This window comes from Electrophorus electricus, chromosome 5 (genome assembly GCF_041902795.1).
Source record: "Electrophorus electricus isolate QZ-2024a chromosome 5, ASM4190279v1, whole genome shotgun sequence".
Lineage (NCBI taxonomy): Eukaryota > Metazoa > Chordata > Actinopteri > Gymnotiformes > Gymnotidae > Electrophorus > Electrophorus electricus.
Window position 1 is genome coordinate 4727501 of NC_137501.1, and position 25000 is coordinate 4752500.

The 25000-nt window shown below is 45.1% G+C and overlaps 1 protein-coding gene across 3 annotated transcripts in view; it reads left to right on the top strand.

Moving 5' to 3' along the window:
- The window catches only part of whrnb (whirlin b), a 48289-nt gene that overhangs the window by 14249 nt on the left and 9040 nt on the right, over positions 1-25000 (top strand). For 2 of the 3 annotated variants that reach the window (XM_081715143.1, XM_035530288.2), the window contains exons 2-8: positions 5817-6041; positions 7305-7430; positions 12003-12211; positions 13280-13313; positions 22005-22259; positions 22799-23011; positions 23913-23987. In XM_081715143.1, the coding sequence (XP_081571269.1) occupies positions 5817-6041; positions 7305-7430; positions 12003-12211; positions 13280-13313; positions 22005-22259; positions 22799-23011; positions 23913-23987 (1137 nt within the window). The remainder of the gene's footprint in view (positions 1-5816; positions 6042-7304; positions 7431-12002; positions 12212-13279; positions 13314-22004; positions 22260-22798; positions 23012-23912; positions 23988-25000) is intronic. The other variant, XM_035530289.2, reaches the window with a different exon arrangement.

Sequence of the window (25000 nt, forward strand, 5' to 3'; positions counted from 1 at the left end):
AAAAGAGAAATGTAGAGAAGGAACAGGAGAGGAGCACTATGCGGATTAAAAGTGACAGCCAATTTACCTGCCCAATCGAGAACACACCCGTTAGTACTCTCTGCCCGCCTGGAGCGGAATCCCATTTAAAACTATGCATATCCTAGCCTTAACCCCCAGGTAAAGTAAACAAAGGCTTTTTTTCCAGGTTAAAGAAAGGGCACACATCTTTCCTGATCAGATCCCGAGGACGAAGGGATAATTTGGTGACAGTCGTTTTATCTTTTGAAGTGGAAAACCGAAAGCCCTACGTTTTGCAAAGCTCGGGGTTGATCTTGCAGATTTTTCTTTTGCAGTTTTTAAATTCAGCTCACTTTGAGAAGGGAGTGCAATACAGCAGCAACATCTCTGTGTTTTCACTTGTGTGTGTGTGTGTGTGTGTGTGTGTGCACGTGTGCACATAAAGCCACACTGTCTTATGCTCAGACAACACCTCATCGTCTCCACTTTAGAAGTTTATTTAGTACTTTAGTACACTCTGCTCTGTACCTTCCACACAGGGCAACCCCCACCACACACACTCCTGCACCTTGTGGTGGAGTCAGAGGGCAGCAAATCAACCCAGGTCTCAAACCCAGGTCCCACACATACACATACATGTCAAGAGAGCTCTGTTTAGACAAACTCCAGAGAGGCTGTGGGGCCTAGACTACAGTGTTTATATGTTTATAGAATAATAGCATTCTTCTCTCTGTCTGACAAAAAGGGTATCAAACTTGCTCTCTCTCTCTTTCAGTCTTTCTCCAGCTTCTGACTGTCTGTGGACTGCTTTCTTCAGTAAATGCCGACAAGTGCATAATAACTCGAAACTCTGTACTAATGAATAAAGCCTTGGACAATAATGGAGCTTTAAAAAATCTGGGTCATCTTGCTGTTTCATCTAGGTCATCCTTTTTTTGCTAGGATGTTTCAGTTCTTTTGGTGTTGAGGATGTTTCAGTTCTTTTGGTGTTGCCAAAGCACACTGAAGGCATCTGTAATTGAAATGCACAGGCTCAGTAACATTAAAATACTTCCATCCATATTGGAATGTTGAATACATCTTGCCTACATTTTTAGGCAGTGTGCGTTCCATTTAATGGAATGATAAACAAACAATTTAATTAAAATTGGGGTAACACAATGACCTAAAATATGAATAGACCCTATACACAACCTTCAGCAGTGCAGACAGGATTAACTAAGAGAGCCTGAACTGTAACGTGCCTCACTGGACGGTTTCATCTTGAACTCATCAGGTCATGAAATATGGCACAACACTGATATCTTGATGAATGCCACTGGGAAGGGCAGTGTGCGGAGTAGTTCGTCTGAATATGAATTTGGGACTAATACGACCCTCGCTGTCGAGTTCTCCAGGATCAAGGCTCTATTTCTTATTTCAGGGGACCATTTTTACTTGGGTTTGTTGCAAGTGCTTGCCCCTGCCCTCCAGGGAATCCTGCTCTGCCGGGCATTCGTGACACCAGGGTCACGGTCTTCCCGGGGGGAAAAGGACAAAGCTTGACGTGGCGGGAACGTGAAAAACCCAGTTAGGTGAAGAGAGAGAGGAGAGGCAGATGGTGCAGATGAAAGAGGAAAGTTTGTAAGCTCTTTGGAGGTGTGTTGATTTCTACATGAGTGGCTCCTAAAATCAGTCATTATGATTTTATAATCAAACTCTAAAAAAATGCGAAATATTTCCGTATATTTACGGAACAAATGGGTTTAGCAGTCCTTGTCTCTGATGGAAAAATTAGGTGAGGGTAATGAGCTCTTGAAAGGGGGCTAATTGGAGGCAGGTGTGTGAATCATCTCAGATGTGGGTTCACAGCTGCACATACACCAGCCACTGTGTTACAAACAACTGCTTGGTACCTGCACTCACTACTCAGTTTATTTGGTATACCCATCTTATAAAAATGGATTATTACAGACAATTATACCCCAGTTACTTGCATGCCCAGTTCATCCACCACTTTTCTCCCCTTGCTCCTGACCACAGGACACACCCAGTATTGATGTTGGCATGGTAATTGTACGGCTGTGGAGCCGATACTGCTGGGGCTTTCACCCACGCGAGCGGCCCTGCTGGAACGAGAGTGCTCTGCCAGATTGAAAGCCCATGGCAGCCCTGTGGTTGGAAGCTGAGCAAAGCTGAACGCTGAGGGCAGCAGTTGCGGGTCCTGCATGCTACTAGATGGGCTATAGACTCCTTGCACCCACAGGGTCTCTCTAATAAAGTGAGTGATGTGTCGAGACACTTTCTTTCGGAGGCACTGCGCTTTCCTGCGCTGTCCTGTCCTGACAGGTGGAGTCTTGCGCTGTACCCCAAGAGGAAGTTATATAACATATTTACCACCTTCCTCGCACCGGCAGCAAGAGCTGCTCTGCATTGTGGAAATAGTTTTGCTTCACTCTTCTGGTGCCTTTTTTTTGCGTAAGATGGGTCTCTCGCTCTCTCTTTTTTTTTTAACAGACCTACTTTCCTCTTCCTCGTCCTGGCTGTTAGTGTTTCTGGGTCTGTAGTCTATAGGGGGTATTGAGTACACCACCAAGCATGTACGGCCTGCTCCTGATCTGTGCCCCCCCACCCCCTGGATCTTCTGGGTCAGCAAACAGGAGCAGCTACAGAATGTGGGATCGAAAGCACCTCGACTTGTCTCATGCCTGCGTTACATAAAACCACCTTCTGTTCTCTGTGCTGCCTGTCGTATGGTCTGGATTTAAAGACCACCACCCCTGCCCGCCCGATTACTAAACTGCTGTATCTGTGCTGCATGTCGTCGGTCTTTACATTTCGTACCCAGCAGCGGGACTTACTCCGTGGCTTCTGCCGTTTTGGAGCAGAGAGGCTTATTCGCAGAGCGCCCGGACCGTTGGAGCCTTCAGACAAAGAAACCTGTTCTCATAAATGGATTTCCTGGTACTGTGGTCTTCTGGGCACATCCACATCCATTGGGCTGTCTCACCCATCATCTCCCACTTGTTTTCACCCTCTGTGTTGCCTCCAGATTGTCAAGATGTATCAGACATTCCAAACTCTAATTGATGAACATGAACCTCTAAAGAGCATAAGAAAAACCTTATTGAGTCTTACTGTAAGAGTATGGCAGTGTGGTAGGTATACCTGCATGAACAGGTTTTAGTTTTCTGTGAGCATAAAGTCCTGAATTGGTTTTATCAGATTTGCCTTTTTCATTGCTTGGTCGGATTAACATTTGCATATGTGCTATCAGTATGTGATCTGTGTCGAAATGGCTCTGTCGACAGGTGTCTATTGAACCCAGTCTCAACCTTTTATTTTTAAAACCTCTTTCTCTTCGGCTTGCGTAAACCTCAGGAAAAGAAGAGATCAAGCATCGTTTGGGTGTATGATCTGTGAAATTCGATTTTCACGGTGTCTGTTCTGCTTTGGTAGGGACTTGCTCTCCATTCCTAAGTGAACAGGCTGACCACCAGAACAACGTGCGCCAACAGTGACTAGCATCCCTCCTGCCTTCCTGATCCATCTCCAGTTCCACTGCTCCATCTGCATGGCACGGGATTGGTCAAACCCCAGCAGCCGGAAAGCAGCCGGACTCACGGGATGTCTGCGTTGGGCTGTTGGAAGAGATGGGGTGGAGGTCAGATCTGCAGTGTCCAAGCGAAGAAATAATAAGTCTGTACTATGCTTCTGAGAAAAGGAGCTCAAAGGGTTATGAATTATTCAGGCTTGTCAACATGTTTCTCTTTTGCATGCTCTCTCACTCTCTAATTTGTACCCTAGCTCTCTCTTGCACATGTGTACACGCTCTCTCTCCCTCTCTCTCACTCTCTTTCTCCCTCTCTCTTTCTGTTCTGTCACTGAGTCCATGGCTGATATTGCAGCATGAGAGTTGATTGGGTAGGGTTGCAGTCGATGGATGATGGATGATGACTGGATAAAGTGACATGTTGTTCCCGTTGTTTGTGTCCACAGAGGGACTGTAAAAGTCTCAAACTCTCTCACTTTCTCTCTCTCTCTCTCTCTCTCTCTCTCTCTCTCTCTCTCTCTCTCTCTCTCTCTCTCTCTCTCACTGTCACAGTGTGAATCATTGCCTGTATCTCCACTACTCTGTCAGTGGGCAGCCTCTCCTGTATGTTATAGAATCTGTGTCCTTTATATGAACATCTATTCACACAGTGGGGCATGGCATACCATTACGTGACGGTGGTTCTTTTGATTGGTCCATGCTGGCACACGACGTGATCCTGGCTCCTGTTGTATTTTTAGCCCATGCTGTATGCTTTTGTTCCTAAGTGGTCTGTGAGTGCTGTTAAATCAAGCCGTGAATGATGGTGTTCTACATTACCACAGCAAGGACACTTTAAACATCAAGCATCTCCATGTTCGCAGCTGAGTTCTGCCTCACTAATGTGACACTTTGTAAACATTCTGATCTGTTCTCTCAGAGCAGGTATTCTGATCACGTTACCCACTGATATTTACCTAAGGAATGTAATATTTCCTAAAGGAATCTGGTATTTATTTATGGATATCACTATTCAGGTTGTGTGTGTGTATGCATGTGTATGTGTGTGTGTATGTGTGTGTGCGTGCATTTTTCTGATGCCTCATTTACATTTTATGACCTGTCCTGTATAGTCCTTCACACATCTATCCTAAAGCCTGTGGTGATTTGTAAGAATAAGTTCAAATCATATTTCAGACTGAAGTTGAAGAGCACATTGACAGCAGTGCACATTATGGCACAGTGCACACAATCATGGCAAACTGTGAATGGAATTTTTTTTAAAGGAAATAAGGTGATGGCAGATGAAAGTTATGTTGCATCAGTACAAAGCATTTTTTGAAAGTGCGTAACATTGTGTTTTTGGAGTTCTTCTGCTGTGTCAGCACACAGTGGTGTTGACAGTCTGCTCTGCTCAGACTCCCGTGAATTAATGTCTGGCTCAGGATCAAACGGCCCTGGGGTTTTGTTCGTGCGTGTCTCACCCTGTATAAGCGATCCCAGTGAACGCTGCTGGCACTGTTCTTAACTGAGTCAGTGTGAGTCATACAGAGTGGAGTCTTAACAAGAGACTCTGGAATGTTCTAGCGAGTCTTTTGTGCTTGTGCTATTGATATAGCTCTGACTCATAGGCCACTTTTGTTCAGTTCTCTCTCCCTCGCTCTCCCTCAGTGGCTCGCAGGCACTGTAGACTTGAGTGATCCGATCTTTAAAAGACATGAGTGTCAGACAATGATAGGCTTCCTCAGGGGAGATGTCTGTCATTCCACCTTATCCTCCACCCTCCCAGACTCTACGAAGCTATCGCAGTAAATGAGAAGTAGCTGCCTATGAGTGATTTGACATAAAGTTGCTCAGAGAACTGGAGGGTGGGATTGTCAGAGCATTACCCCAGGAGTCCTGCGCAGGGGCAGGTTGGGAATCTAACGTGCACATCGGCCTTTGACTGTGACTTCACCCGTCCTTGTAATTCCAAGTCGAATGGAGGAAGTTACTGGGCTGTGCTCTGATGCACTAAAGTCTGAGCTGAATGCCGTATTAACATTAATTGAAAATTAAACTGTGATGAAGGCCAGTCATTTTTTAAATCTGGCTGAATTTTGCCTTTGTGAGTATTGATGGGTTAACTGAATGTGCAGACTAAGTGCCATGATTGATGACATCTGCATAAACAGTGAGACGTTAACTCAGGAACATGGAACGGAATGATGAGGCTTCAATAATTGCCTCTTTTAAAATGTTCCCTTCCTCCCTCCTTCTGCGAGACTGTCCTCCACTCACCCCTTCCTCGCTTCCTCTGCTGCAGGTGCTAAAGGGCTGCAAGAAGCTCTCCATGTCTGTCTGCTCGATGGGCCGGATCCCCGGGGGCTACGTGACCAATCACGTGTACACGTGGGTGGATCCTCAGGGCCGCAGCGTGTCCCCGCCCATGGATGTGCCGGAGCACATCGGAGCAGGCGGCCGACACTCGGACACCCAGCGATGCGGACTCGGCCACGGGCACAAGTCTCAGCAGTGTGCAGAGAGGAGGGTGAGTGGGCCGTGGACTGCTGCTCCCACTAATGGTAAAACGCATCATTACAAGCTAATGGAATGATCACATATGCGAATTCATTCAGAAAGAACTTCATACTAGGCAACTGAACTTACAGCAGATACAATTAAACACGTAGCGTCTAATGGCTAAAATGACAGCTGTACAATACTAATCTGATTAGCTATTTTCTGATCGTAACACAATTGTTATATAGATTCTCTAAATAGATGCTTATATAAATACTCAATATAGATTCATTTTAATGGTTAACTAGTGATATCCTTACAGAGCATGTGCCTGCATGTGCCATTACCCTCCTGTGAGAATAAAGTCTGTGGCCGGGTGTCATGGAGACTAGTGAACAGCCTATAACCACCTTCGTCAGCTCTCCTGTTCAGCTGTGTTCAGATGGTTCCTACGCAGACTCACACCAGAACTGCTCACTGGATCTCACTCTGAATTCCCCTGACAAATACCTCTTAATATTACTCATTTCATAGGCCACTACTCTTAAGATTTTCATTGAAAAGCAACTTTATTCATTCTGTGTCCAAAATAGGATGGATTCCCCTTCTGAGTCTTGATTCCTCTCAGTGTTTCTGTCTCTAGCACTGAGGGAGTGTTTCCTTGCAACTGTTGCTTTTGGCTTGCTCATTAGGGGCCTAGAACCAGATTCTCTAAGACAACACCTGACCCAGATTCTCTGTGACAAATCCTTTTGTAAAAAGCGCAATACAAATAACATTTGAACCGAATGTAAGCAGTAAGATTTTTGCCCTTCTCCCACTAGGCCAACCCAACACAGATGCTAGCGTATATCTGCTTGAACAGCCAGCAGGAGAATGCAGTTACAAAAAATAAAAGGTCTCACCCAGACATTCTGTACAAGAAGGACTTTTTCCCCTAAGTCTTGAGATGATTCAAGACAGTCTTAATTAAAATTGGCAGCAACGTACTCAGTTCAAACAAGCTGCTTGAAGGAGCCGTTTGAATAAGCTAAGCAGAGAGGAGTTTTCACAACGTGTATGATCGGCTCGTGTCCGCAGGGAGGTGGCAGACAGGGGTGCAGTTCAGTCAGGGTTTCATTAGATTGCAACCCTGTCAGTCCAGCACCCAGATTTATTTCTCGCCTGACCCAACCAGAAATGTAACCGTTCATCATCCAGGTGCCACTCATCAGTCTCCAAATGTTTACCCTTTGGGTTTTTCGAATCCTGTTCAATGGTGACCTTTCTGTGTGTGTGTGTGTTTCACCAGGTCAACCTCTCCTTGGATGATGGCCGTTCACTGGGTCTGATGATCCGTGGGGGAGCAGAGTATTCCCTGGGCATATACATCACCGGAGTGGACCGGGACTCGGCTGCTGAATATGGAGGTTTGAAGGTAAAGCCCCAGACTCAAGCCCAGTGCCCTAGTCTACGCTCAAGATCTATGCTTAATGCCCTCAAACTGTCATTAATTCACTCATTTAAAGCTGTCGCGTGTGTGTTACTGAGTAGGGAGGTGACCTTGGGCCTGATGCGCCAAGACTGACCCAGTCCCGGACCTTTTGTTGCTTTGTTTTGCGACACGGCTGTGTCAGCAGCTGATTCCATTCTGGCTCTGCACCTTCCCCTACTGCAGCTCTTCCCATCTGATCCCTAATTGTTTTTGTGTTCATGATCTCCATTCTGGCTCTGAAATAAGTAATGCTGACATCGACTGTCTCTTGTTATTGTATCTGTTTAGCATCCCCACTCCCCCCGGCCCCCCACGTCTCGTTGGTTTTGGGCCGAAAGAGACGGACTCTTGGCAGATGGTGCTGGCAGGACCTGGGCGCATAGCCTCTCATTCAGTGAGCTCTGTTAAACTCCCTGTGTTGTTGTAATGCATGCTGGAGCCTCGGCCACAGGGGGAAATGAGAAAACCAAAGCGATATTTGGAGAGAGAGCCAGGGCGAGGCACTGGCCACCAAGGCAGGCTTCTCAGAGCTAGTGCAGGACACAGGGAGAGAGAGCACTCAAAGGAATTCCTTTGTTCCTGGAACGCTCTCCAAATGCTCTTTTTAGGTCATGGGAGCGTTATTTTTAAATTGTGGCCAGTATTCAGTTTCCTCATTTTTTTTTTTTTCCTGGTTATGAAATCATTATAGAAAATATTTTAAGGAATCCTACAAACATTCCAAAAATATTGAGTGACTAATTTTCTTGCGTTTTTTTTAAAAATTATTTTTTATTTTTATCAGAACATTCTACAAAATGTATTTATAATATTAAAGATGAACTGTTCTTGTGATCAGGCTTAATAATGTTCATCAAATATTTTTTGAGTTCTCAAAACATTCCACAAAATGTTTTCAGAACGTTACTTGAACGTTTTCTTCTAACTTCGTGAGAACGTTCACATAATGCTAGGTGAGATTCTGGGAGTGCTCCCTGTTACCCAGGTTGGGCAGATCTGCAGAATGGAACGAACAGCTTATTAGCGGTAAAACAGTGTAGAGACAAAAACAAAGCCCAGATTCTGTCTCTTTCTCTTCCCCAGACTCTGGTAAATGGTGTTTCAGGGCCAGGAGATACCTCCTATAGTGGAAGAAAACAACTAAATATGTAAAAAAGAATTCATCTGATGAGTCTGGAAAGAGGTATCCGTATTCACTGTGCCTGTGTGTGGCAAATGAAAACATACGAATTAAAGGATTTATAGTCACACGTGACTGTTGAAATCAGCTCCCGGTTGTTTGGGTTCGCTTGTTTGTCTCGTTGGTGACGATTAGGATGCAGCGCACAAAGCTCGGGTTGATGCTCAAAAACCTGGTGTTTGTACAAACTCAGGAACACTGGGCTATGTCTTAAAGTAGCGGTTCAAGCAGCAAGGTTGGGAGTAAATGTTCACCTGCCACTTACTGACTGAATTCCAGACAGTACTGCACTAATCCTGGCCTGCAACGGTCACTCTGTGCTTAATTATGTACCCCTCTGTTTACTCCTTTACTCCTTATGCTGAGCCACAGCTGTTTCACTGTTGCTGCAGAAATACACACACACACCATGCGGGTTAGCACACACACACACACACACACACACACACACACACACACACACACACACACACACACACACAAAAATGCACATAGTCATGCACACTGTACTATGTATAATGCAGTGTATACATTCTAATGCAGCACATGTGTTAATTGGGTCATAAATAAGAAGTGTTCAATATCAAGTTCAAAAACTGCAAGTCCTGGCATGATTCTACATCACCAGTTAATTTCACTAATTAATTCTACCTGTTGTGTTAAACCATGTAACAAATCCAAACTTGGGGGGAGGACTTTTACTTTGCGAACCTGAATGATTCACTATTAATTAGGGCTTTCCTGCAAGGCTCGCTCTGAAGAACTATAAATCTTTCTCTCTTTCAGCCAAAAGAGGGTCGGCGTTTAGTAAAGTGTCGGTACCGTTGACGTGCTGCTGTACAGCGAAGCGGCAGTGAGAGGAGAAAGACTCGCCTGGCTCCGTGGTGGGCTCCTGGGCTCAGCTGCTCAGGGGGCTGCATAACTGCTGAGACGTCTCCCTGAGGGAGAGCGAACCTCACGCTTCAGTAACACGCCCCACCCGTGCCCCCGATCTACCCTCCGCAGAGTGGCATGCTTGAGAACTCCTGCCTTTTCCAAAGCAAAAAGCGCTAAGCATCAACTGTAATACTTTTGCAAAAGGCGCCTCCACATTACTTACACGCACGTGCGCGTGCACACGCACAGCTTCAGCTCTTTAATGAAGACCTATGTGCAAGCCCCTGGCTGACGAACACAGCGGTGATGGATGTCCCAGTGGCGGTTCCATCTGTGGGGGTCCACAGTGGGTCTCGTTATTGCTGGTCCTCGTTAATGCCGAGCCTTGTTAATGCCAAGCTCTGCCACTGGCCATCCAGGTTCACAAAGAGCAGTAACTGACACTGGCCAGGCACATTTAGCTGTCACTCGCTGCCAACGGGTGTCACTGTCGTCCGGGCAGATCTGTGGGGCCGAGGCTGAGGTGAGATCGTGTGTGTGTGTGTGTGTGTGTCAGTGTGTGAGTTTGTGTGTGTGTGTATACATTTACGACCACTCTGCCTCAGGCAGAGAGCTGACTGGCTGGCTGGCTGGCTGCTCTGCTGGGCCACAGGCATCCTTGTGGTGGTTTTCACCCACACTTCCTTATACCACCACACTGTCCTGCCTTACTCAAGGCAGCCACGACCTTCCTTGGATCAGGCTGGTGCCCTTACGGTGGAGAGAGGGTCCTCAAGGGGTCTTGATATGAGAGAGAGAGGGAGAGAGAGAGCGAGTGATTGATAGATGAAAGTGCATAGTGGAAGTAACAAGGAGATTATGCTATGAAGGAAAACTGTGTTTAAGGGGAGCCACGTGAGAGATGGCTGGCTTATAGATATGATGAAAGGGTGGAGAGGTAAAAGATGAAAGAAACTCTTCCTTTACAAGATGATGATTGATCAGTGACGTTCTGGGAGCATTAAATCAGGCAATTGCAATCTCTTTTTGTGTTTCTCTTTCTTTCGCTGTCTCTCTCTGTCTCTCTCTGCCAATTCTGCTGCATCAAGTACATTATCACAGGGATGGTGTAAAAAAAAAACCAAACAAAACATCAATATCTAACTCTCTCCCTTCCTCACCCTGTAGGGAGGAGAACGGAGACAGAAGTGAGAGAGTTTGGACGCCCCACCTGTAGAAAAAAAAATCACAACACCTCTCTGCCTCTTTGTTCCTCCTGCTGTTTGCTCTTCTCCACAGCATCCTGCCCTGTCAGAAAAACTGAAAAGCTCAGCTAATTTGTCAGTCGTTTGTCAGGTTCAATTTAAAAAGAAAAGAAAAGAAAAGGAATGGGCCTTGGTTTGGGGCAGGTACCCCTGCCTTTCTCTCTGAACTGGGGAGAAATCGGCCCGTTCAAATGTGCCAAAGAGCCGTCGTTGTGGGGAAAAACGATTGCAGGTCAGAACAAAAGCGTGTTGTCAGGCAGTGTTTTCTGAACTGGCTCCAGCTCAGACATGCTCTTATGTCAGAACTTTGTTTCAGTTTTGTTTTTTTTTTAGGCCAAACTGTCGATGGCAGAACTGAAAACCAAGTCCCATCTGAAGTGCTTGTGGAGCGGTCAAGCCATCCAGGGTTTTGTCAGTGCAATAATACGGCAGCGTTCATGCCATCGATCGCTACAGAGAGGTCTGCATGAACGCTGGTCGTTACATTGATTTTCAGCACATCGCTTGAGTTCTGCTGTTTTAGCCGCTTGCGTGTCATTATGGTTGGGCTCTTTTGTCTGTGGACGGTGACTGGATAATCCAGTGAAAATGCAGTATCAGCTCTCTCTCTCTCTCTCTCTCTCTCTCTCTCTCTCTCTCTCTCTCTCTCTCTCTCTCTCTCTCTCTCTCATCCCTCTCACAGATGCTCTTGGCCTCTCTCTGTCTTGCGCTCTCCTTTGAGAAGAGGGCACACTAGCTGTGTTCTGAATATGGTTGTATATGTCAGAGATGGAGTTCATCACATACCATGTTAGATTACTTACACACATCACGTTCCCTGATACTGGACAGGGTATTTATTTAATGCCCATGTGAATAAAGAACTGTAATTTCTTGAATTGTAATTAGGATAAAAGTCTCTCACTCTGTTTATGCAAATCAATAACATCTCCACATAATGCTCACCTTAAATTTTACTGGGACTATGAACTATAGTTTATTGATTATGAGAAAACAATCCCCACTTTACCCCTCTTCTCTCTCTCTCTCTCTCTCTCTCTCTCTCTCTGTGTGTCTTGCTGTATCTCTCTCTCTCTCTCTCTCTCTCTCTCGCTCTCTCTGTCTCTCTCTCTCTGTGTGTCTCTTGCTGTATCTCTCTATCTCTCTCTATCTCTCTCTCTCTCTGTCTCTCTCTCTCTCCTCTCTCTCTCTGTGTCTCTCGCTGTATCTCTGGAGGTTGGGGATCAGATTCTGGAGGTGAATGGGCAGAGCTTCCGCAGCATCCCGCATGACGAGGCCGTGCAGATCCTGAAGTCTTCGTGCCACATGCACATGGCCGTACGGGATGTGGGCCGTCTCCCTCACGCCCGCACCATGGTGGATGAGACCAAGTGGATCCCCAGTCCCTGCATTGCCGAGAGCTCTGCTGGTGCCTCCGCCCAGAGGTGTGCCCACTCCCCCAGCTCCTCCCCCAGCTCCTCCCCCAGCTCCTCCCCCAGGAGATCGATCCTCCTCCAACCCCATTCTGCTCCTCCCCTGTCACTGTGTTCCTTTGAGCTTGCTCCTTCCTCGCTCTCTCCACCTGTGTCTTTTAGCGCTCTCACTGTTCTGTATTCCTTTAACATCCTCATGACCTCACGTCGACACACGTGACCCAGTGCAGGAGGAAGGCTGCGATGCCGTGTGCTCGCTTCACTCTGCTGCACTCGATTTTGTTTTGAATTAAACTGCGACTGCTGCCTTCTGATAACTGTACAGTTTCCTTTGCTATCAGTCACGGGCTTGGAGTGAGAATTTCAAAAAACAAATTAACCCTCACTACGTTTAATTATGCTTTACCCACTGGAGCCTAATGTAACGATTTATATGGACATCAATGAACAATATTGCCTAAATATATTTAAAATATATCCCCTAAATTGTGCAGACTTTTGACGATGTGTTGTCCCCAATTTTGTCCAGCGGTTCCAGCCCTGCTCTGTGTGGCACTGAAAGAAGTGCTCAGAATAGCTGCTCACCGCTTTGGAAGCTGACTTTAGACAGTGTATTGTCAGATGACTCACTGCAGGGATGGTGGGTGGGTGGATGTGTGTGTGTGTGAGTGAGAGAGAGAGAGAGAGTTTGTGCCAAGGCTACAGAATGTGGGTTGACAGCACTCTGAACTCTCTCAGAAGGGATATCTCTCTCTCTCTCTCTCTCTCTCGCTCTCTATCCCTGTCTCTCACTCACTGCCATTCTACCCTAATGGATCCAGGCTGATTGTGAACCCTGGAATGTGCTCATTTCTAAATTGCTCCCCTGGACATCTAGCAAGGTGGCTTTTAGTTCCGCACTTCAGTACACTCGTCGTACGCTCCTCCCTGAAGCAGGGACAGATGGTCTTAATGCTTGACGTGTGATTGCTGTACTGCTTTATTCTGAGAGACATTAACAGATGAGGGTAGGTTCACCATATTCATTACAGTCCTATTCTCCAGTACTCATGGCTCTTCTTCCTTTCTTGCTTCTTACAGTCTGTCAGCTGATGGAGTCGGAAGCTCCGGAAAGGTAAGATGCAAACTCAGTACAAACGACTCTGCTGACATTACTTCAGAAAGCCTAAGAGTAATGCCACATTCTCCAATATGTCAAATTGGCTGTGTGCAGTGTCCCTTATTCATAAAACCATAGCTTCCTGGTTCTTTACTAGATGAACTATTGATTTAACAGTGAGTGGATATGAGGGTCAAGGTTCCGGAAGAAAGTGCTCAAATGAGGAAATGTACCAACAGCCCCAGTTTACTGAGCTCATTTTCCTTTTCAATCTAGATCCTTTTCAATCTAGATCCTCTAGATCCAATAATCAGCTGTATAAACCTTTTATGGGCAAACTGACTGAACACTGCTATCTAAAGCAAATATGCTGTTTACACTCATTGTGTGTGTGTGTTTTCGTAATGCATGTACAGTCGTGTCCAAAAGTTGAGAATGACAAATTTTGGTTTTCACAAAGGTTACTGCCTCCATTTTTTTAGATCCTTTTGTCAGATGCTTATATGGTATAGTGAAGTACAATTATAAACATTTCATAAGTTTAACTTTTCATTGACAAATACATCCATCACCGCTGGGGCATCCATCACCGCTGGCAGTTTACGCCAAGACTTAATATTTACAGTGTTGACCCTTCTTTTTTAAGACTTCTGCATTTCACCTTGGCATGCTGGTTATCAGTTTCTGGGCAAATTCTTGACTGATGGCAGCACATTCTTGCCTAATCAGTGCTTGGGGTTGATCAGTTTCTGTGTTTGTCCACCCTCTTTTTGAGGAGTGACCACAGGTTCTCAATGGTATTGAGATCTGAGTTGGATTATGGCCATGGACTCAAAATTTCAGTGTTTTGTTCACCAAGCCACTTGGTTAACACTTTTGTATTGTGACATGGTGCTCTGTAATGCTGGAAAAAGCATTGTTCACCACCAAATTGGTCCTGGATGGTTGGGAGAAGTTGCTCTTGGAGGATGTTTTGATTCCTTACTCCTTAGATTCCTTATTCATGGCAGTGTTCTTAGGCAACATTTTGAGCAAACCCATACATGAATGGGGTTGTTTCTCATCCCTTGGATTTTTGGCATCCCACACTTTTGGCATGACAGGACTCACGGTAGTGCTCACCTTTTCTTCTCTGGACAATCATTTGTCCGGATGTCCCAAACAGTCTGAAGGGGGCTTCATCAGAGAAAATAACTTTACCCCAGTCCTCTGCAGTCCAATCCCCGTACTTCCTGCGGAATGTCAGTCTGTCCTTGACGTTTTTCTCGGAGAGAAGTGGCTCCTTTGCTTCCCTTCTTGACACCAAACCGTCCTCCAAAAGCCTTCGCCTCACTGTGCGTGCAGACGCATTCATACCTACCTTCTACCATTCTTGAGCGAGCTCTGCACTGGTGGTGACCTGATCCCGTAGCTGCATCCTCTTTAGAAGACGGTCCTGGTGCTTGCTTGACATTCTTGGGTGCCCTGCAGCCTTCTTCACTGCAACTGAACCTCTCTCCTTGAAGTTCTTGATGATTCGATAAATGGTTGATTTAGGTGTTATCTTACAAGAAGCAATGTCCTTTTGATGCAATACGATGATGACTGCACATGTTTCCTTGGAGCTAACCGTGGTTAAGAGAAGAAAACTTCATGCACCACCACCCTTTTAAAGCAACCAGGCTGCTCTTCTAATCAGCATGACACTTTCTCCCGAGCTAACTAGAAGATCACTGGAATGTTTTTAGCAGTCCATTTTGTGGCAGGGCTGAAATGCAGTGGCTAGAATCATAATTTTTATGATTAAGTTCATTTTCATGGCAAAGAATGACTTTGCAATTAATTGCAATTCATCTCATCACTCTTCACAATCTAGAGTTAATGCAAATTGCCACCATAAAAACCGAAGCAGCAAACTTTGTGAAAGCCAAAATTTGTGCTAGTCTTAAAGTTTTTGGCCACGAATGTATCTGTGAGTATGTCTCAAAATGTTCACATAACCCATGTTGCCCCATGTTAGGCTTGTGTTAAAAGCCTGTGTTTGGCTGAACATCTGTGCTCCCTGAAACTGTGTGAAAACCGTATTTAGCTTCATTGTCAGGCCTGTACCTTAGCAATTGGCTGTTAGCTTGTAGGGGGCCTGTCTCCCAGGTGACCAGTCAGGAGGAGGGCCTTGGACCTACTGAACAATTTAGGCCTGGTGCTGATTCCCAGAGTTAGCACTGTTGTATTGCTTAACTCTTTCTTTCTTTCTGTTGTATATTAGCTTCTCTCCTTTCTCTTGCCCCTGTTTACATCTCATGTTCAGAGTTGCACTCACTAGTGTATGAAATTACAGAATGAGATACATTTATTTCCAGTGGTTAGAACTGTTTGAACACAATGCACTGTACACTACTGCAGTTTCGTTTTATAGTGCTGGAAGCCATAACAGTACCTTTAATTTATATAGCGCCTTTCACAGACTCAAAGTCACGTTACAATAACAATAAAGATGGAGAGAAAAAAAAAGACATTAATTAACACATCCAACACATTAATTAACCAATACGAATAGGAAGAGAAGTTATGAGAAAATGTTGAGAAAAGAGGTGTGTTTTAAGTTGTGATTTGAAAGAGGAAAGTGAAAAGCAGAGACAAAGGGATTGAGGTAAAGTGTTCTATCATTTTAGACCATGACACTAAAGGAGCTGCCTCCTACAGAGACCAGTCTAAACTTGGGGATGGAGAGGAGATCTGCATCAGAGCACCGACGTGTACGGGCAGGGCAGGGCAGGAGGAGTGTAGGAGTTCAGCCAGGTAGGGAGGTGGCAGAGCTTTGAGTGTAAGGAGGAGGATTTTAAACCGAATGCGTTCAGGGAATGCATACAGGGATCAGTGTAGCTGATGTAGACTAGGGGTGATGTGGGCTGATTTCCTAACATAGAATTCTGTGAAGACTACACTGGGCAGTCTCCTGAAATTCAGCGAAATGGATGCTAAAAAGCTTGGAAAGGATGGTGTATTTCTGACACAGCTCATTACAGTCATACAGCGCTAGTCTGTCTGCCATGTTACGTGGTGTTATAGAAGGCTAATGTATGAAGTATCTTAAAGGGGCCCATCATGTAAAGCTGAACATCCCTCACTTTGTTGATACACAGAATTAAAATAAAGAAGTTTCAAAACACGCAGTTCACTTCCTCATCTCACAGAGTCCATATATGGTAACTAAGCTGCAAAAACAGCCTGTTTTGAAATCACTGTTTCTCTGATGTCATGGGAACAAACTTATTTACATAGCTCCACCTATTCAGACTACAGCAGTTTGGCCCTGCCCACCTACATTGCAGTTCTCAGGTCTGTTTCATCTCTGAGTACTTTTGAATGAGGCACATTACAGGGCAGTCAATCAGAACAGAAGTCATTGATCTTATAGCTGTCTTAAAGGCACAGTCACAGAAACAGCCTGTTTAATTCTAAGGGGTTAAATAGAAGTTGCAAAATGGGCATATAAAGTTAATTATGAACAAAGAGCCACACAAATGTTGTAAGTGGACATTAAGGAAAGTGATAAAATAGAAGAAAAATGTAGGATATGGGCTCTGAAGTGATTTCGGTAACATTTTACTGAAGGGCACAGTTTCGAAAGCAAACTTGCATAAGCCCTTCATGTCAACCGACTTAAAGCTACAATTTATAGAAATAATGTAAAAAGAATAAATAATCACTTTCATAAATATTGTTTGCTACTTTTTCGACTGTCACTGCTGTGTGGATAATGTCTTGAAAACTAAACACCTGGAATAAGAAGAGAAAGCACAAGAAAACATTACTATATTAAGCACACAGTACAAAAATTACCTTCTACTTTAGGTTACACAGAAAGCTGAAGGACTAACAGCTTAGTAATTGATGCTATCTAGCTAACAGGAATAATGGTCGGCTTAGTTAGTTAGTTAAAGAATTGTTGCTTTTTTCAGCGAACATCACATTTTTGTTCATGGTAAACTTGAAGGTTGATTGATCACAATTATCACCGACTATAACATTCAAGTTGAACAGGAGTAATGATTTCCATATCTTATGTTGTGCCAGCATATCTTTCTTCATTCCTCGAGCATTTCTAACTTTTTAACAGTGAGGGTAAAAACTGTCAATGTCAAAAACAAAAATATCTGTTACACAGCAGTATTTCATGTAATTGTTAGGACAGTACAGGAGATATTCCAGAGTATGTTTTTGAAGTCCTCACTTTTATTAAATTTTACCAACAGCTATGTCACACCATCACTGTGACACACCAAACAATGCTGAGCTACAAAGTCAGTTATCATAACGTGCAATGGCACCCCACTAAGTGTTATAACACATCCTAATGTGAGCAAATATCTGTTTTACTTAATATAGTCGTTATAGCACCCTGACATCAAAGTTGACAAAAGAAGCATATACTTGTTGGAATAAGCATTTAAATATAAATGTTTGTGTATGTTTCAGTCAGTTGTTATGAAGGGCACAGCAAGTTTTGCTGTTAAACGAACTGTCATGTCCATGGCTGGAATAAGAACTAGCATTGGCTTTATCCCAAACTCTGGCTCTAAACATGACAAGAAATGAAAGCCACTACTGAGGAACAGCACTTTATAATGCAGAGGGGGGTTCAGTCACTGCTACTGAAGGTAAAGATTATGTTAATCCTGTAATTGGTAAAAATGTATTCTTGAGGCAGAGTGATTAATGTGAAGTAGAGAAATAAGCACAAGAACATGAAGCAGCTTTAGCGCTGCGGAATGGATGCAACCCTTTGGACAGCCGGAGAGAGCGATGACGGCGATATCAGCCGGAGAGAGTAATGAAGGAGATATCAGCTGGAGACAGCGATGACGGAGATATCAGCCGGAGAGAGTAATGAAGGAGATATCAGCTGGAGACGGTGATGACGGAGATATCAGCCAGAGAGAGTAATAAAGGAGATATCAGCCGGAGACAGTGATGACGGAGATATCAGCTGGAGGCGGTGATGACGGAGATATCAGCTGGAGGCAGTGATGTAACTCCTTACCTCTATCTTTATTTTCTCTCTCTCTCTGTCTCACTTACACACACACACTCCCGCACTCACACACACACACCACACACACACACACACACACACACGCACGCCCACACGGCCTACTTTAATTTTTTTTTATTGCAGGCAAATCAAATTGGTCATGTGTCCTGCACAGTTTGCAGTGTGCTGTCGAAGAAAATCCAGATTAAAAGCTTTTTAAACTGAACTGACAGTTCCAAAACGACCTGCCCCTGGTGCCCATCAGCTGGACAACTTGGCACTTCTGGACTGCCGACATGGTATTGTGACTTAACGTTGGTCCTAACAATTACAGCCTTGAAAGGTTTGGGTTTATGAGATTAAAGCAGAGTTGTCATATGAGGGGTAAAATAGACTCCGTGATCTACATATGGTTCACGTAGAGGTAATCTGTTAAACGAAATGAGCAAGCATCATGGCCCCTGTGTAATGTAGTGTCATGTTAATATTATGCCCTCAGCTGTAGGAGAGTAGCCACTGCAGAGGTGGAATGATGAGGCAGCATATCCCGAAGGCTAAAGACTCAACTAAAGCGAAGGTGGGTGGGGGTGAGGGAGAAGGAGCTAGAAGGAGGTTAATTCTGCTCTGTGGTGTAAAGGCATTTGGCCAGAAAGATTCTCTCTCCCTCTCTGGCTGCCAGACCATGGTTTGTGTGAAGCAGAAGTGAAGTAACCTTGAGGAGTTGGGCCCGTGCAGAGCTCCATAAATTCCGCCTACTGACGCAGTGCCCACAGACCCCACCCCACCCCCCAGTGCTCTGGCCACTGGGATGAGTGGCCATCCTGCCTGCCTAGCCTGAGTCTGGGCCCTGACAGGCTTTTTTTTTAGGGTGGATTGAAAGTGAGCAGTCTGTCATCAAACGCCACCACCCAGCAAGGCCAGGGATCAAAGTAAGAGCAGGGGTTTTCGCTGACCAGGTGCATTTTTGATGATGGATCAGGTTGAACTCAAAACAGCAGCAGGCATTCTGCTCATGCTGATTTTGGACTCTGAGGTTCAGAAAAGTGCAGGCACAGACTCTGTGCCTGTACTCTCTAGTGGTCATGAATGAATTTCTCCTTGAATGAAAGCCATTTTAAGCATTAGTAAACAAACCCATACTTGGTTATTTATGCCGCTGTGCCATAAAGTCTCCAGTTGCAGAAATTTCCCTTATTTTTGTAGTCCATATGTGAAAGACTGTGTTTTGGAAACTGTTTAGTCTTGTTATGACAGTGGAGACTTTGGCATGAGCTTGCTGTGGTTAATATAACTGAACAGATGGGCTCACGTGTAATGCAGGGTTTATTTTAACCAAGGTCAAACAAACGGATATGATCAGCCACTAATACTGTTGCTGTAGTGTCTGGGATTATAGATCTTAGACAATCAGCACTGCTTATCTGAACTGGGCACAATACAGAGAGGAGGTGATGTGCACATGTTTGTAGGATGAGCCTGTATAGCTTTGCGGGTGCGGGTGTATATCTGTGTGTGTGTGTGTGTGTGTGTGTGTGTGTCTTTAAGAGATTACTGCTGTAGCCCGAGTCACTATGATTAAGGGTCATTATTGATTAAGGTTGGCACAGTGTGTGGTCTACTGCCCTGAGGTATAACATACTTCAGCTAACTCTAATTAACGTCAAGTCGAACCTTTTACAAAACAATGTGCATTGTTAGTTTTGTTATATGGTTATATAGTTATGTTATATGGTTATATAGTGTTACCAACAACTAATATTAATTTAGTCAGAATGATCTTCTTTGGAATAATGCTTATTGAGTTTTATGTACATGTCCTTGTTAGAAGAACAAGTTAATCTGCTAAAGTTAATATTACAAAATGTAATACCACATAACATTTTTGAACTCAATTTAATATTTCTGGCTTGCTCCTGAATATGGCAAAACATCTCTACTGCTCTTTGTAGACCCCTAGTGTGAACAGAGGCAGCCCATGTAGTCACTACAAAGTTGAGGTGGCACTTGGACATGGTGACTGTGAAAGTCAGATGCTGTGTACAAATTCTTGGAAGTTATCTAATTTATATGATATTAGATTATATTATTATATTATACAGATAATGAAATATCCTCCCTGACTAGTAAATCCCTCCAACTCAGTCTATCTCTTCTCATTCTCTCTTGCTGCTGTAACCTTGAGCAGCATATAAAACGTCCACCCCCCAGGTTTGTATAAAAGCTGCTTTATATCTTTCTTTTAGATGTGTGAATGGCTGCAATGAAAAATGTCTCTGACATATGTTATAGCAACATTGAATTTATACTTTGTACAGCACTCAGGAGAAAACGCTCAGGTAGGTCTGCAGACACAGCACATCTGTTGCTGGACAACAAGACACATGGCCGGCTGTAAGCTAAACTTTAGCCTGGATCCCAGAGGACCAGTTCCAATGTAACGTCTGGATCCAGTGCTGTTTAAACAGGGAAAAGCCCTTTAGTTTCTGGAACAAGGAGGAGGAATCTTCACCACTCATTCCTGAAACCATATGTCTGACTGACAACACTGCTTTTATTTCCAAAAGCCTGTAATTGTTCATTCATTTATGTTGCCTTAAAGGAGATGTAAATACATCCCTGATTGTACTGCTATGTGGAAACTGGGGCTATTGTGTAATATTTTGAAATAACTTTGAGTGACTTTATGAAGGAAACTGCAGTGCAGTGAAATGCACCTTGTTGCTTGGAGAATCATGGGTGCTTTAATGTAGCTTGCTGTGTGACACGGTTTTCAGCTATGAGTACTTTTCTCTTCTTTCTTACTAAAAATAGGTTAAATTGCTCTCTATTGCATTTTATAATAGCAGTGACACTAGAAGAGAGATGTAGAGCGGGAGAGCGAGAAAGAGCTCTTTCACTCCACCCCCCCACCGACAGCCTGCAGCTGATTTTAATGTTCTTCTTAAGGAGAATGTCAAAAAGGAGAATGCAAGAGATTTTTGGAGCAAAAGAGCGAGGCTGGGTAGATAGGTGAATGAGTTAAAGTGACTCACAGAGCCTGTGTTATTTATTCAGCCCTTCCATACCCTCGAGCCTGTGGTTCTTAATATTAGCCGCGGATGATTGGGAGCTCTGGCCGAGTTCCTGCTACACCAAACTGTTTGCCATGCATTACTGTAGCCCTATGCTGTAGCCACACACTGACGCGTTACTGTAGTCCTATACTGTAGCTCTATACTATAGCCACACACTAGCCCATTACTGTAATCCTATACTGTAGCCACATACTGGCCCATTACTGTAATCCTATACTGTAGCCACACACTGGCCCATTACTGTAGTCCTATACTGTAGCCCTATACTATAGCCACACACAAGCCCATTATTGTAGTTCTATGCTGTAGCCACATACTGGCCCATTACTGTAGCCCCATACTGTAGACACACACTGGCACATTATTATATCCCTATACTGTAACTACACACTGGCTGTTAGTATAGTCTACACAATCTTTGGCCTAAACACCATTCTTATGTTCACCACATACTACTAAACAAGGAATGAGTGGTTCAAACCAACCTCTAATGGTAATAATATGCTTTCTTTGAGCATTATTTCAGGATTAGACTTGGATTGGACCTGTCTAAATTCTTGGCTAAGCTAGATAAGCGAGACAAAATATATTTGAATTCCTCTCTTTTCTCGTCTGTAGCCGGTGTGTTGCAAGGGCATGGTGGCCCCAGCTATAACTGTTGCGATGACCCAGACAATAACCCCAGTGATGACCCCAGTGATGGCCCAGGGCCAGGCACGGGTGCGGAGCTCTCTGGAGGAGCAGGCCTACCTGCTGCTGACAGAGACAGAAAGGCAGACCATGAGCTACTACCTGCAGGAGTACCAGCGTGGTCACATCGGCGTGGAGCCCCTGGCCATGGCCTTGTTCGAGCTCTTCAACACACATGCCAAGGTCAGATCCCCATCTGTAGAGGGCACTGGGGCTTGGGCTCCAACCCAGTATTACCAGTAAGGTTTCATAAAACATAAACCAGACACTGTGGCAGGACCAGCTCTGAGACCGGCTAGCAGAGAGAAGGGCAGGACATGCCGTTCTACTACATTTTAGTGACTGCAATTCTGTTAGTATCAACTGGTATTACTTGCAAGTGCCTAATGCAATTATTTAGAGACTTCTGGTCCCCAAAAGTCTGTACTAGACGCTGTGAGCCCTGAATGGGGATGTACGTTTAATTCTAGACTGGCACTCTGGTTCCCTTGTACCACAGAACTAAACTTTTAATTACTGTTCTGTAATTGATATATCTATGATGAATCCCCACTGACAACGAAAGCTTGTACAAGAATATCATTGTGTAGAAAACCAAAAGGGTTAGAATTGTTTGTACTTTATCCATCAGAAATGATATTCAGTCCTTTTTAAGCTGAGATAAATGTGTATCTGTTTGAATCCCATGGGTGTGATGTGTGTCTTTCATGTGGATTCTCCAGCTCACCCTCCTGGCTGAGGTGCGTGCTCTCATTGCCACCCAGGATCTGGAACGCTTTGATGGGCAGGTAATGCTCCACGAGATGGAGGCGTGGAGGGCCCGGCATGAAGATCTGGGCCCGCCTCAGCACCCCGATGCCATCTGTGCCTCTCACCCTGAGATCCATGACCCAGTTCTCTGCCAGATGACTGCTACAGCTATGGCCTATGCTAAGGTAAGAGTGTGTGTGTGTGTGTGTGTGTGTGTGTGTGTGTGTGTGTGTGTGTGTGTGTGTGTGTGTGTGTGTGTGCGCGTGTGCGTGTATGCACATTTGTGTGTATCTACATCTCTGCATGTGTACTCAATCAGTCAGCATATGGCCAATCAGTCATTTCTGTTTTTCAGCCATGTCCTAATTTTTGGGAGTTTTGGGTTAGCGTGTGTGTGTGTGTGTGTGTGTGTGTGTGTGTGTGTGTGTGTGTGTGTGTGTGTGTGTGTATTTGAGTGTGTATTTCTGTTACTATGTATAAAATAATCCACTAGCTATTTTGCCCTTTTACCTGATTGGATCATCTGATAGTGTCCTATATGTTTAAAGCTCCAGGGTTTGATTCTGCAGCTGTGCGATACCCCCAGGTCAACAAACACCAAGGAAACCTCAGTTGTTCCTTCAGTTAGATATGCATCACTAAAGGACCCAGCTAATATGAGCCACTTTAACAAAGGCATGGGCTTGTTCTCTGCTATTGTTTGGCCTATTCACCCCTTGTATTAGCTTTATTGCTATGCTGCGCTTGTGGAGGTTCTATTTCACAGTGGGTCCTGATTAATGCTCAGCCTGTTTTGTTTATACGTTGATCATTGTGTCACATCCTCCAGCTCAGTAACTGCCTGAGCTGACGCCAGTCATAATCGCGGGTTGTAAAATCTCACCTGATATACAGCATAATTGGAGCTTCATTGATAGCTTCTTAGTCCTGCTTTGCCTGATGGTTTCGGAAGCGGAAAGGCGTCTGGGACTCTAGCGGAGAGCCTTCGGGGCTGTGTGGGGTTGTTCCTGTTAGGCAAGGGTCGTCCAGGGCTGGACCTGTGTGAGCGGGGAGTGATGGTGGGGTCTACGGTTTGTGCGTTTGTAGAACGAGAGCAGGATGGATGGAAGCGTGGAGGCAGGACCTGCGGGGGAGCGGCTCCCGCTGCCAGATATAACACTGGTGAGTACTGCAGCATGTGGAGAGAGAGAGAGAGAGGGAGAGAGAGAGGGACATGGAGAGAGAGGGAGAGAGGGACACAGACAGAGGGAGAGAGAGAGAGGGAGAGAGAGGGACACAGACAGAGGGAGAGAGATGGAGAGAGAGAGAGGGACACAGACAGGGAGAGAGAGAGAGAGAGACAGAGAGAGGGACACAGACAGAGGGAGAGAGAGAGAGAGAGAGAGAGAGAGAGAGAGAGAGAGAGAGAGAGAGAGAGAGAGAGGGGACACAGACAGAGGGAGAGAGAGAGAGAGAGAGAGAGAGAGAGAGAGAGAGAGGGACACAGACAGAGGGAGAGAGAGAGAGAGAGAGAGAGAGAGGGACACAGACAGGGAGAGAGAGAGAGAGGGAGAGAGAGAGAGAGAGAGAGAGGGACACAGACAGAGAGAGAGAGAGAGGGACACAGACAGAGGGAGAGAGAGAGAGGGGGGGACACAGACAGAGGGAGAGAGATGGAGAGAGAGAGAGAGAGAGAGAGAGAGAGAGAGACAGAGAGAGGGACACAGACAGAGGGAGAGAGAGAGATAGGGGGACACAGACAGGGAGAGAGAGAGAGGGACACAGACAGAGAGAGAGCGAGAGAGGGACACGGAGAGAGAGAGAGGGACACAGACAGAGGGAGAGAGAGAGAGAGAGAGAGAGAGACAGAGAGAGGGACACAGACAGAGGGAGAGAGAGAGCGAGAGAGAGAGAGAGAGGGACACAGACAGAGAGAGAGAGAGAGAGAGGGACACAGACAGAGAGAGAGAGAGAGAGAGAGAGAGAGAGGGACACAGACAGAGAGAGAGAGAGAGAGAGAGAGAGAGAGAGAGAGAGGGACACAGACAGAGAGAGAGAGAGAGAGAGACACACACAGACAGAGGGAGAGAGAGAGAGGTAGAGAGTGAGAGAGGGACACAGACAGAGAGAGAGAGAGAGAGAGAGAGAGAGAGAGGGGGACACAGAGGGAGAGGGAGAGAGAGAGAGAGAGGGAC